Genomic DNA, 12,602 nt, shown 5'->3' on the forward strand with positions numbered 1-12,602 from the left:
CTTGCATCAGAACTGATTAGGGATGTTAACTGTGTTTATGAACCTTATGAAGACAACTTGATTTCAGTATTAAAAATTTAATTGTTTTAGGACATTTTTGATTGCTCTGCTGTTTTGTCCATTTCACTGAGATACTGCTAGTTGCAGTTTAGTCCTGGGCCATGGATTTAAGGCCTACATGAGCCCACATGACTATGGTCATCCCTCAGTATCCACAGGAGATTGGTTCCAGGACACCCCCCATAACAAAATCCAAAGATGCCCAAGCCACTTAGCTTTCCATATGCATGAGTTCCCCATCTGCAGATGCAACCAGCTTGTAAACATAGTACACAGTCCTTGTGGGCTTCATTGTCACTGTTTGGTAGTTCTGCTCAATCAACACTCAAGACAGATAAAATAGATAATTGAAATTTAAGGATCTTTACTCAGTATTGCTTTATTAAAGAGCCAACAGTATATATATACATTTCAGAATATAGATCAGGTCCAGAAAAGGTTGTGTTAGTTACTTAACCAGAATTGAGTAATGTCTGCTAATGACTAACAGTGTGGTAACTTATTTCGAAGGAGGTCTTAGGACCTTTCTCCCCTTAATTAATTATGCTTTTTGTTGTGATCAAAGTGATACCACAAAGAGCTTTAAAAATTAAGTTTACTTCAGCCACAGCTAATTTAATCACCAACTGTTGCTATATTAGGATAACAAAAAAAAATTTATTATCCTTTTTAACTCGTGCAAAATTCTTGAGTGAGTCACAACATGAGCTGTATTATACCTGGGTATCACTGAAAAACTGCATTTTAAAAACCCTTGGTGACAATACACATTTATGTGTGCTCGGTAATTCAAGGATTCATTTTAAACAATTTTATATGATAATTTTTAGACGTAGTATGCAAAATTACCATAAAAGAAGAATTAATACATATTTACATTCTTAAAAATAGTTACTCTTGAGGTTAGTTGACAAAACTATCACTTTCCTAAATGAGTATAAAACACAACAAACTAATGGAGGAACCATTTTTTCATATTCGGCCTGAACTGTCATTAACAAACAAAAACAACAGTCTTGCTTTCCAAAAACAATTAATTATACAGTGACTTCTTATACTCAGTCACGTATGAGACTTAAGTTAAAGGTCAGTGGGCATTTGAAATGAATTTGCTTAGCATCTCACAATTGTAGGTGATAGACTTCAGGTCCAAGTTTGGATGTAATCAGTAACAATGTGTTCTGATCGGAGTATGAGATATTTACTGACTATTAAAGATGCTATCATCTGGTGACCCAGGATCTTGAGCCAGACCCCCCCCCCCCCCCCCGTTAAATGCAGAATTATCAGACACTGTGAAGATCTTTGTGCTTGATCAAGTCAATTCAGCAAAATAAAGTATTTATTTATTTGGACTGATTCACTCTTAAGATTAATGTTGGGGTTCCTGACTCTCCTCCAGTGCAGCAGGGCAGTATGAATTCTGCTCTACCCCTTCCACAGGGAGTGTCAAAGGGAGTTCCTAGTAGTGTTTTGTTTATGAAACTAAAGAAACTCACCTGAGCACTTTGGGTTTGTTTCATCAGTAGACACAAAAGATTTATTCCAAGCTTGCCTAGTAAAATCTAAACTGGAAAAACATTTTTTCCAAAACGTACCTGGACAGTCATCAGAATGTTCTGTAAATTTCAGTAAAACACAGACTTGAAAGTAGGAATATACATAGCAGCTTTGACTTAAAGAATAGCATCCCATTTAAGTAACAAATTTAACTGGTTAAACAATAAAATCCTAAACATTTAATTTCATTTAAAGAACCCAGACCTTTGCAGACAAGGGTATTTATTAGGCAAAGACGGTGTCTCAGCCTAAAAACAGGTATACCTGGGAATGAAGTTTTACTCTGTCTCTCCATTCTAAGGCCTTGACCACATTTTGCGTTAGAGCCGAGTTAACAGATCCTAATTGTAGTTGAAATGTTAGCAAATATAGAGCAAAAAGGAATGCATTTTCTATGTGTGATAGGACTACAACATATAGGATTCTATTAATCAATCACTATTCCCCAAATAGGAAAGACACAAGTTTTTTATCACTCTATTTAAAATTTTCTTCTTCGTTATAGGGAGAAAGAAGAATCTGAATTTTAGAAGAGGCTAAAGAATTACTATACAGAAGGCCTTCTGTCCATGTTAGACGTTAGAGCTAGTTAGGTTTCTCTCAAAAATAAGTTAAGTTGCACAAGCAGGAATCAACACCTCAGAGGGGACTCAAGGGAACCCTTTCCTCAGGGCTTTATTTTTCACCATGGTAAATTTACTAATGAAGACTTGAGCAAAATGTGGATCAACCATGTAATGGTATGTTTTCACAGCGGAGGGGAGAGGTTCCACGGCCACCACAGGGCATGGTGTCTGCATGGAAGAACAGCTGGGGGCCAGGTGACAAGATGTCTTTGTGATGTAGTCCACAAGTCTGTTGTACTGTTGTTCTGACAGTCTCTCTCGGACTCCATCCACCTGGGATCCAAAAATAAAGATTCTTTAGTGGCCAAACCCTCAGAAGGAGACTTTTATAACAATACTATTTTTCTTTTGCCTTGATACACTTGTACATTATGCCTTTTACCTAATAAAGCCATTTTATCCAAAACAGTGCTGGCTTTTATTTTTCCTCTGAGTTGTGGCAGTGATAACTGCAATTTCAGCAGTATAACAAAAGCTCTGCGTGAGACTATTAGGACAGCCTCCTTTGAATAAGCATTTGGTGGTGTGCAGAAGTCCCATGTTTGAAGTTGATGATTTGATAACATTTTACTCAACTATTAAAACATCTGTCACTGCTCTTTACTAACCAGTGCAGGAACAAAGGAGAAAAGTGTCTTTCCTGTACTTAAATCTAATCAACATTAAACTCGGCACCTTGAAATAAAAGCTGTCTTTGCCTGTCTCCTCAAACCTTTTCAAGACAGAACCTCTTCAGTTTGATTGATAGAAAAAAAGTAGAGAAGAGCACTTTTTTCAAACCAGTGGCTCTGGACAGAGCATTAAAAAAATAAATACCTTTTGAACTGTAACATTTTCTGTTTTTATAAATACTAGGATTTAAAGCCAGAGAAAATAAAAAAACTGGGCAGAGGAAGGGGAAATTTTTATGGAAAAAAGGGAGGATGCAAAGTACATTTATGGTTCATAAAAGTCTGGCTCATCTTCAGTGGAGCTCAAATAGGAGAACTAAGATATACTACCTAAGTTCTTAAGTGAGATTTTCTGAGAAAGCACCCATCAAAGGCAGTTGGAGCTATAAATTCTTCCCACCGTGAAATTCTGTAGCTATCTAGTGTGTAGATCAAGTGGAGCGGGAAGTTCTAATGTAAGCCACTGATCTGTGCGAATCAGGTAGCCACTGACCTCGCAGCAGTCTTTACCTGCTAAATGTTGGCAAGACCACTCTGGAAGAAGTATAAACATTTTAACGAGTAGTAATATAAGGAATTTCTATGTATTTCTGTGTAGGGCACAGAAACAGTGCAGCCAAGAGTGTCTTAAAAGCTGTAGAAAGTCAGAGGGATGGTAAAGAGATGGTAAAGGGGTCTGCCAGAGGAATAAGGGCATCTGTTAGAGTTTGGGTCTCATAGTTTTAAGCTTGGGAAAGAAAATAAAGGCCCCCCGCCCCCCCAAAGATTCACGACAGATGAAAGCTGTGCACCACCAGGCAAAAGCCAGAGCTCTGATGATATCATTTGATGGGGTCAGGATTCAGCTGGAAAGCTTTGAATACACAGAAAGTCTTAATTGCTCCTCCTGAACAGCAGCACAGGAAAACCTGTGTTGTGAAAGGAACCTGGCCAAGGAATAAATTGACCTTCTGACTCATTTTGAGCCTCTCATAAGGGATTTCAGTAATGTGCCAGGCATATTAAGCAATTATTACCCTAAAAATGGCTGCATTTAAGCAAGAAAAGCAAATGCTCATTTTAAAAAATCTGAGTCCTGTCATATTTAAATATACTGAATGATGTCATCTACAAATTAATTCCTTTTAAAATTCAAAGGAGCTGTGTTTCCTAGCATCTAAAGCAAAAATCCAGGAAAGCCGTTTTATATAAAGATCTTAAAATACTGTTAGTTTTTCCTGGAAGACAGCAGGTAGGCTTCTTAACTCAGCTTTAAGTCGGAGGATTAGGTTGGTATACACTGACATGAGGACAGCAGTTGAGGAAAATTCACTGTGGCAAGCAGCATCCTTGAGCAACTTCCCTCTCCCCCATTTTGAAAATACATTGGATTACAACATTCTTAAGGATTTACTGTCTCACAGGAGCATTTTGTTCTGCAGCTTGGGTCTCCTTTGGGGTGAGTGGGGCAGGTTAGGGTTTGGACACAGGATTAAGGGGGCAGTTATTTCTTGTTTCTTAGGAGGAGTTGAGGAGAGAGGAATGGTGGAATAGATACAGAGAAAGGATTTGGAGGCTGAAGGCATACTGGTATATCAACCCTTTCTGTCCAGTACCAGGTGCTGCTGTGAAAGTTCAATATCTGTCTCTAATAGCTACCCTGCGGTTTTCCTGCTCTCAGTCATCTTTTCCTGCCTGCTTTAGTCATCCCTTATAATTCCAACAGTCTGTTATCCCTGAACACCACTGGAAAACCAGTGTTGAGCATGGTGTCCAGTCTGTCAGTGCTTCTGCCTCTAACTCAGGGATCCTATGGTCTCAATTAGCCTTGGCAACTTCTAGGTGTAGTGACTCCCGCTATCATCTTAATAACCCCTAGAGAAACTGACGTCTGTTCCCTTCCAGCTATGGTAATTCCCCACAGGACCCCCCTCAAACAGGAAAGCCAAAGAGAGAAGGATCACAATTGAAGACAGTGGAGACAGTTTAACAGCAAAAGATGAACCTCCAGTCTCAACGGTTTAAGACCTGAAATATTTCCCTAGCAGCTAAGGAATAACGATGGTCACAGATATTCCTCAGGGCCTTGGAAGTATCTCTAAGGACTAAGGACTTGAAGATAATGATAGTATCCCCTGCCAAATCCTGTAGCCAGGTCACCGCTGCTTTATTGTCAACTGGATCAGAAGGTTTCGGCAGATCTAATAGTCAGCCTGGACATCTGACCGCTGTTTATTCCCAGAAAGTCATCAAGTCGAAGCAGCAATGTAGTCTTAGTGCCAAGCCCCAGCTTAAAGCCTGACTGATTATGATCCAAGAAACTAGAGAAATCTCAGAGTTGTTGTGGTTGGCTGCCTTCCATCTTCTCAGATAATTTTACCCAAACAGTGGTGTGAGGGAGACACAGGCTCCTATAACCAGGAAGAAAAGAATGAAAGGAGGAATCGGGTGGGACCTGCTGGAGGCAGGTTTGCTGTCCTTTCTTGGGATCACTCAGTCCCCAGGTTAGGACCAGCAGGCTCCAGCTTGCCATCTGGGAAAAGATGTCTTTCTGAAGCCAACCCTTAGGGCTCCATGGATCAGGCAGGCAGTGAGGAGGGAGGGGCAGAGCAATTTTCCAGTGGGTACACCTGCTCACCCTGGTGGCATGCAGAAAGATGGTGCCACTCTTGTCAGGGCTCACCTCTGACCCCTGACACCCAGTATGCCCCATCTGAGCATCCATTCCACATCAACTTGTGTGGCCAGGAGCCAGCAGCCAGCACATCTCAGGAGCCATGTGGCCAGGGAGCTGTCCCAAGAGCCTAAGCAGCATCCCCAGGAGGTGCCCCATGGTACTTAAGTGATGGGAACCTGTCCATGGGAAAGGGAACCTATACAGAGCCACACAGAATACAGAGCAATGGGTAAGAGAGAGATCTATTCACAAAACTTGGACCCCTGAAGTCTCAGGGGTTGGGAATGGCAGAGGGAGTGAGTGAGACCTCCTGGTTTGTGAACTTGCAAAGGTCCATCTTACTGCCTGTGCCTTGTTTCACTCATGACACCCTTCACTTCTATGGCGGTCCTCTCATGTACTCTCAGACTGCTGTAGCCACTCTCAGGCCACATGCAGACTTGGGCCCGCTTTGTGAGTAGTGGCATGGAACTGCTGCTCCGTCCTGGCCCTTCTTGTGCAGACCTACTTGTTTTGGAGCTGTGTTGTCCTATCCTGTCCTGTCTACTCTAGCACCACAGCCCCATGACGACCAAGCCTTGTTCAATTCATGGTGGCTTAGCCCCAGGCTGTGAGTCCATCTGGCTTACCGCTGGGCTCTCCTAATGAAAGTTTCATGTGAACACCTAGGTGGGCACTTCACAACCCCCTTATGCAATAGCCCCCTTGCCTCCCACACTCCTTTCTCTGGCAGACCTCCTGGTCTCTGCCAGTCCCTCCAGGGGCTGCAGGCTCATAAACGCCTGGCACTAGTGGTCAGCTTGCATCTCGACTTCACCAGCAGCTAGCCCTGGTCACCCCACTTTCTGAGACGTACCTCCACGTCACATGCCACTCTTGGCTGCTTGAGCTGTATGATGAGCAGGTTGTTTTGCTCGCTGTCCTGTGCACAGTCGATCTCCGTGATGGGGAAGGCCTGCTGCTGTGTGTCCTCGCTGATACTCACCACGAAGAGCACTTCTGACGTCAGCAGCAAGCACCCTTCATGCTCCTGGCCTGAGCCCCTCACCAGAATCACATCCAGGGCCATGTGGACTTCTGGTTTGCCCAGAGGCTGAAGCATTTTCCTGTTTCAAAGGAGAAAAGTGAGGCCAGGAGCCAGCTTGGAAAAGATGGTCACATATCAGTGCTCACTGCTTGTACCAAGGGGTGGGGCAATCCCACTCAAAGCTCCCCAAGGGCAATGGGCCCTCAACAATCTGATGATTAATTTCTGCTTGAAATGTAATGGTCACTTTAATTCTCAAACTGATTCTGTTCAATAGAACCCAGCTCTTTCTGGGGACAAAGATTTCCCTTGCCTCTGGTTAGCTCCTTTTCTTTCCATTAGAAATGTCACCCTTTATTAGAATGCTCGTTCCATGGAGAATCTCAGGCCCTCTCACAGGCCTGGGCTTCTCTGCCAATGTACATCCTTCCCTGAGTGGTACACGTGGGGCAAGGGAGTTCTGCTACCAGTCCCAGATCTGGGGATGGCAGCCTTCCCCTGGCTCTAGGATGCCCTTGTGCTGCCTGAGATGCTGAACATGGCTGCTCCTTTTGGGATCCCCTGGAAGCATGGCCCGTCAGCTTGAGAGCAAGCCAGGCCCTGTTAACATACAGTGTGCGTGTACAGTTGAGCAACAGCTAGGTAATTTTACCAGACATATTTGACATGGCTATTCGGAGCCTGGTCAGCATGTAAGTCACGTGGCTGATAGCGCTGTTTGGGAAGCTGAGACAGTCCAGCTCCGTGTAAAATACCTGTGGTAAGAGAAGTAAGGGAGTTTTACTAGTTGTTTTCTGGAAAACAGTTCCATGCTATAGTGATGTCATCTGCTTAGAGCCATCCATAAAATGCTACAGATCCAAAAGGATGTCATGGGCTGGCCAGGTGGCGTAGTGGTTAAGTTCGCATGCTCTGCTTTGGCGACCCGGGGTTCGCAGGTTCGAATCCTGGGCATGGACCTATGCACTGCTCATCGAGCCATGCTGTGGCAGCGTCCCACACACAAAATGGAGGAGGATGAGCACAGATGTTAGCTCAGGGCTAATCTTCCTCAAGCAAAAAGCAGAAGATTGGCAACAGATGTTGCTCAGGGCCAATCTTCCTCACCAAAAACAAAAACAAAATAATGGCATATCTTTGGAAGCAAGTATATAGGTAATTATTAAACAGTGCAATGCTCTTAACCCTGATGATATTACTTTAGCTAAAAACTTAAATATGAATGACCTACAGTTCAAGCAAAGACTAGCAATTAGAAGAAGCATAATGCTCCTGGGAGTAATTGGTCTTGAGCAACAGCTTACGCATCATTTATAATTTATGTGATAAAAAAGTCAAGATTGTTAGTTGACTTCCTTGCTTAATACTACAATACTTCTGTTGTCTCTGCTGTGGCTGGTCAAATAATAAAAAATACAATACATACAGAAACACACAAAGGCACAAGGTTTGCCTAGATACAGAATTTAAGTGACTTAATCCAGCTGTTAAATATGAATCCGAATACAATTATGAGTGCTCCTGGGGCCTCTGGTTTATTACATGCTCTCCCTGGTGCCAGCACCAAATGAGGGCACCCAGCAGCAGCCATGCAGGCCTCCAGACTCTCCAGAACCAAAGATGGTACAGCATGTGTGCTTTCTGAGGGCTTGTAAATGTTTATAAAGGAGGCACCGTCATTAGACTAAGAGTTAGTGGTTTGTAAAACCTTCAGTGCGGTAATAAAAGTTTTACAAGAATGATGGAAACCAACAAGGCCATGTGAAGCTCTGTTCTGAGATGCTCTTACATAAGGGAGAGTTCCTCAGCCCTGGGAAACAGGGTAAGGGACAACGGCGTTTTCAAAACTAAAGAATTTATGAAGTATGAGTTGACTTTACCTCACTGGAGTCTATAGCAAAAGGAAGACTGTTTTTATTAATGTGTAAGCATTTGATAAGGGAGCATTTAACTTCATCCACTTACAAGTTACAGCAGTTCTTATTTAGTCCGTTTCCCTGTGAGTGAAAACGTCATTCAGAGAAGGAGAGAGAGACAGAAATAGGGAGGGAGGAGGCCAGGGGAAAAGCGAAGAGGAACACATGTTCGTGTCTGTGTGGTCTCTAATAACCTCTCCGGATGGTTGCTTGAGTGTGGGTTTTCATCTCCCGCTCTCTTCCTTTCAGATACTGTTTTTTATGCCTGATCTGGCTGCCTCTTGTCAGATCTGCTGAGGTGCAGGATGCCTGTAGTCAAATGTACCCCACAGATTTTATGGCCGGATGCCGAGTGCTCACGTGTCTGACAAACGAGAGAGCTCTCCTCTAAGTTTGTGATACTAGCTAGACAGCCTGCTTTGTGATCAAAATGATAACACTGATTTTAGGTAAAAAGGTAACAATTGCAGTTACCTGTTTATTAAAAGTCACTTTAACGTGCTCTGCCAAGAATGCAGAAAATAAGCGTGGGAGGAGGTGCTTCCTTTCGTATGCAGCCATTACTCCTGTGCACATGCATGCATGGGGAGAGGCCCTGGCACTCCACTACCCAAGTGCAAGAGTGCCACGAGTCCAGTGCTCCCCAGCTGTCTGCTTGGGGAAGGGGTTTTCAGTTGCAGATCATACACCTTTGCTGCTAGTGGCCAGGATGCTCGGCCTGGCTGCAACAGCAGCATGGAGTCTGCAGGTGAGAAAGCCACGCCAAACGCAAAGCTGTGTTGGCAGTGTGTGCACACCCACATACATGCACACATGTGCACACACACACGCATGCTCCTCTCTCTCTCATTCTCCAAATACATACACATTTTCATTTAAAGATATCTTCCAGCCTTACAACCTCATTTTCCTTTCAAATTGCTCACCAGAAAAAGCAGTAATTCTATTCTCTGCTTCAATATAGTCTACATATTGCCCTCAACCTCTAACAGGTTACTTTTCATTAAAGTCTATTATTAAATGTACTGTAAAAAGATTCTGACATACATATACTGAAATTACTAATTGATTTCCTGGTTCTATAATTTTATTATTATAATTTATTATTAGTAGTACAATTCTACTTTCTGTGTGAATAAGCATAAGGAGGTAAGAAAGATAGCTATTTATCTATGGATTTATCCATTTTATTTTTCACTCTTTTGCCAAGTGAAGGGCTAGATTATCTTTGGGAATCCTTGGTATAATAACGCAAATTAATTGGTGATGCTGAGTTGGCCTGACAGGTTTCCACCGACTCACCGTAGCCAGTCTGTGACACAAGCTCGGCAGCTCCTCCGATGGGCTTTGTGAACACCCCCATGATTCCTTTCCCAACGCCCGAGATAACACCCTTGGCCTTGTGTCCTGCTGAAGCATGAGCCTCAGATGTTTTCTGGAAGTTTTGCATTGGCTGATCGACTATACCAGCAATTGCACCTGAAAAACAAAAAACCCCAGTAAGGACCGAGGCTTAAAATCCTGAGAAAGTGAAAACCTTCAATCTGGGACACAGTTTTGTTTGAATTGAAAATGAAACCCCACCCTCATTATAAAGTTCTTTACTATACATTTATTTACCAATTATCTAAGTACATTGAGAGCTCTTTAATGCAGACATTTATCATCATCATCAAAACACAGTATTCAGAGTGGGTTTGGTCCATCACAGTTAGGATCTGTGAACTTCAGCTCAGAATTTAGTAAACATGTCAGACTACTCCAAAGTGACACCCACATGCCTTTCACCAGAAACCAGGCAACACAGTTTAGAAAAGAGAGCTAACAACTCCTTAGGAGGAGAGTGACCCTGCGCAGCCCAATAAATTTTCACTGAATCAGGAGGATGAAAATACTGTAAGGGCCCAGCCCTTTTCTGAGTTCTCTCTTTTAGTAATAATAAGAGTAATAATTTAATAACAATTTAATATTAACATATTATTTAATAATAAGAGTGGTGATATAGTAATTATTATTTCTATTATAGCTAATCTATTTTGAGTGGTTACTATGTGCTGGGAACTGTGCTAAGAGCTTTACCTGTATGAGATCATTAATCCTCATAATCCTAGGAGTCAGGCATGATTTTTATCCTTAGTTCCTAGATAAGGCCACTGAGGCACCGAGAGATTAAGGAGTTTTCCCCAAGGTCACAAAGCTGTCCTGTGCTTGAGCCAGGATTTCAGTCAAGGGAGTTGCAGTCACAGCCTAGTTCTTAACTGCCAAGCTATTCACTGATCCTGGTTATAAAACAGGCTCTTCCCTTTGCCAGTCTTGGAAAAACTTGCTTCTCTCTCTCTTCAACTACAGTTTGGCCACTGACTCTTCACTTTAGAACAGCTACAAACCCCTGCTCTCACTACTCTCTGCTCTAATGGCTTTCCCTCGGAGAAGCCAGGTCATATACTGAGTGGAGGGTGAATCCCTTAGCCTCTTTTGTGGGTCCATCTTGCTTGCTCCTCTCACTCTGAGGGGCCAATGATGAGATCTAGCAAAGGCCTCACCAGTCCCGATTTTTTTTTCATGATGGAGTAAGAGGTTCCCTAACTCAGTAAGAGGTACAAATTTCATTACAATTTTTGACAGAATTCTCTGTTTTCAACTCCAACCTGCTAGGATTAATGAAAATGCACAGTCCCCCTGGTAGAAATTTTAGTACATGTCAAATCCCATTATTCCAAATGCCACTAATTCAAAGTCTTTTGGGTAAATGGAGATTTCCAGGTCTCAGTTAATGACCTGCTAATTTCAAGCAATATTCCATTGAACAAAATCCAGTAAAACAAAAGGCCAGTTCCTTCAGATCAATTGTAAAGGGAATGCTCTTCAAGGATTCCATTCCTCTAAATTTGACAGAGCCATTTAAATTTCTGTATTGACAGATTAAGAATGACCTGAGGCAACAGGTCTGTTTCCCAGCCTAGACCAACCCTTCCCAAACCTAAAGAAATGATGCAGGCAGCAGAGGAAGCTGCTCACAGCTGGCCCTGGCGCCCTGGCTATTGAGGGCCGAGGGATCGGGACACCGAGTCTTGGCACTCAGGCTGGGGAGCTCCCCTCACGTTTCCAGTCTGAGGAATCTGATGCTCTGCTCTCCCCCATCTATGAGGTCGGGAGAGCAGCAGAAAAGTATTAACGGAACCAGCCACACGGGGGTGATGGCCACCATCAGTGCTTGAGAGAGGCAAGAACCTTGGTGTCTTCTCTACAAATCATTTCATAGCAGACATAAGTCAGACAGTTCAAAGGGAATAGCATCAAATCAAAGAATAAAGCTTTTATGATTTCATTATCTGATTTCTTTGAAAGGTCTCCCTCCATGCTTAAGAGTAGAAAAACTGGGGTAAATAATTACAAATTCACCAATAAATTACATATTGCCCGTGTTTCTGGTAGAAATGTCTTTCTCAAGCGCAGATTTCTATTGAGACTATTAAAATTGCGTTGGGGGGGGGGCAGGTGGTTACTTCTTTGAGAATCTCCCATTTCCCTTTAATGTGCCAGGCCTAACCTGACAAGGAATACGGAGCCTCGACAGCAGTGACTATCCACACGGGGCTCCAACTTCTATCTGCCTGAGTACAAACAGGTATCGCAGTGAAACTCCCCTTTGATCTTCCACTTTCTCCAGCCACTGGCCACAGTGAAGGCTCAGTTACCGTGGCTTTGATAGATAAACTCTTTGGGCAGCCTGAAAAGTGGAAACCCTGAACCCCATGAGAAGGTGTCAGATTCTAAGAGGGAGAGAAGGAACTGTCAGATCACACGCCCTCGCCCATACCAGACCCTGGAGGGGGAAAGCAGGCCCGTCACACACACCGACACCTCACTGGTCACCAGGTGTGAGCTGGGGACAGAGAGGCTGTGCGAGACTAGCAGCCATTTCATGGTGTCTGCAGCCGTGCCTTGAGAGAGGCAGCTCCTTTCAGGGCTTCAGAAGACTTTCTTATTAAGTATAATCCAGCTAAATCCCACAACTGGTAAATTATTTACTGTCATATACTCAAACTCTGCTCTAAGGCTTTAAGCAGTGGAAACTGATCCCCA

The 12,602-nt window shown here is 43.1% G+C and overlaps 1 protein-coding gene across 8 annotated transcripts in view; it reads right to left on the reverse strand.

The window, feature by feature from the left end:
• Positions 1–1,573: 1,573 nt before the first annotated feature.
• Positions 1,574–12,602, reverse strand: part of VPS13B (vacuolar protein sorting 13 homolog B) — a 741,189-nt gene continuing 730,160 nt past the window's right edge. For all 8 annotated transcript variants that reach the window (XM_087447588.1, XM_087447586.1, XM_087447584.1 and 5 more), the window contains 4 exons: positions 9,819–9,995; positions 7,253–7,355; positions 6,430–6,679; positions 1,574–2,519 (listed from right to left, as the gene is read on the reverse strand). In XM_087447588.1, the coding sequence (XP_087303714.1) occupies positions 2,271–2,519; positions 6,430–6,679; positions 7,253–7,355; positions 9,819–9,995 (779 nt within the window). In that variant the 3' untranslated portion in view covers positions 1,574–2,270. The remainder of the gene's footprint in view (positions 2,520–6,429; positions 6,680–7,252; positions 7,356–9,818; positions 9,996–12,602) is intronic.

The sequence above is a fragment of the Ceratotherium simum genome, chromosome 23 (genome assembly GCF_057802395.1).
Source record: "Ceratotherium simum simum isolate JZ-2026a chromosome 23, ASM5780239v1, whole genome shotgun sequence".
Classification (NCBI taxonomy): Eukaryota; Metazoa; Chordata; class Mammalia; order Perissodactyla; family Rhinocerotidae; genus Ceratotherium; species Ceratotherium simum.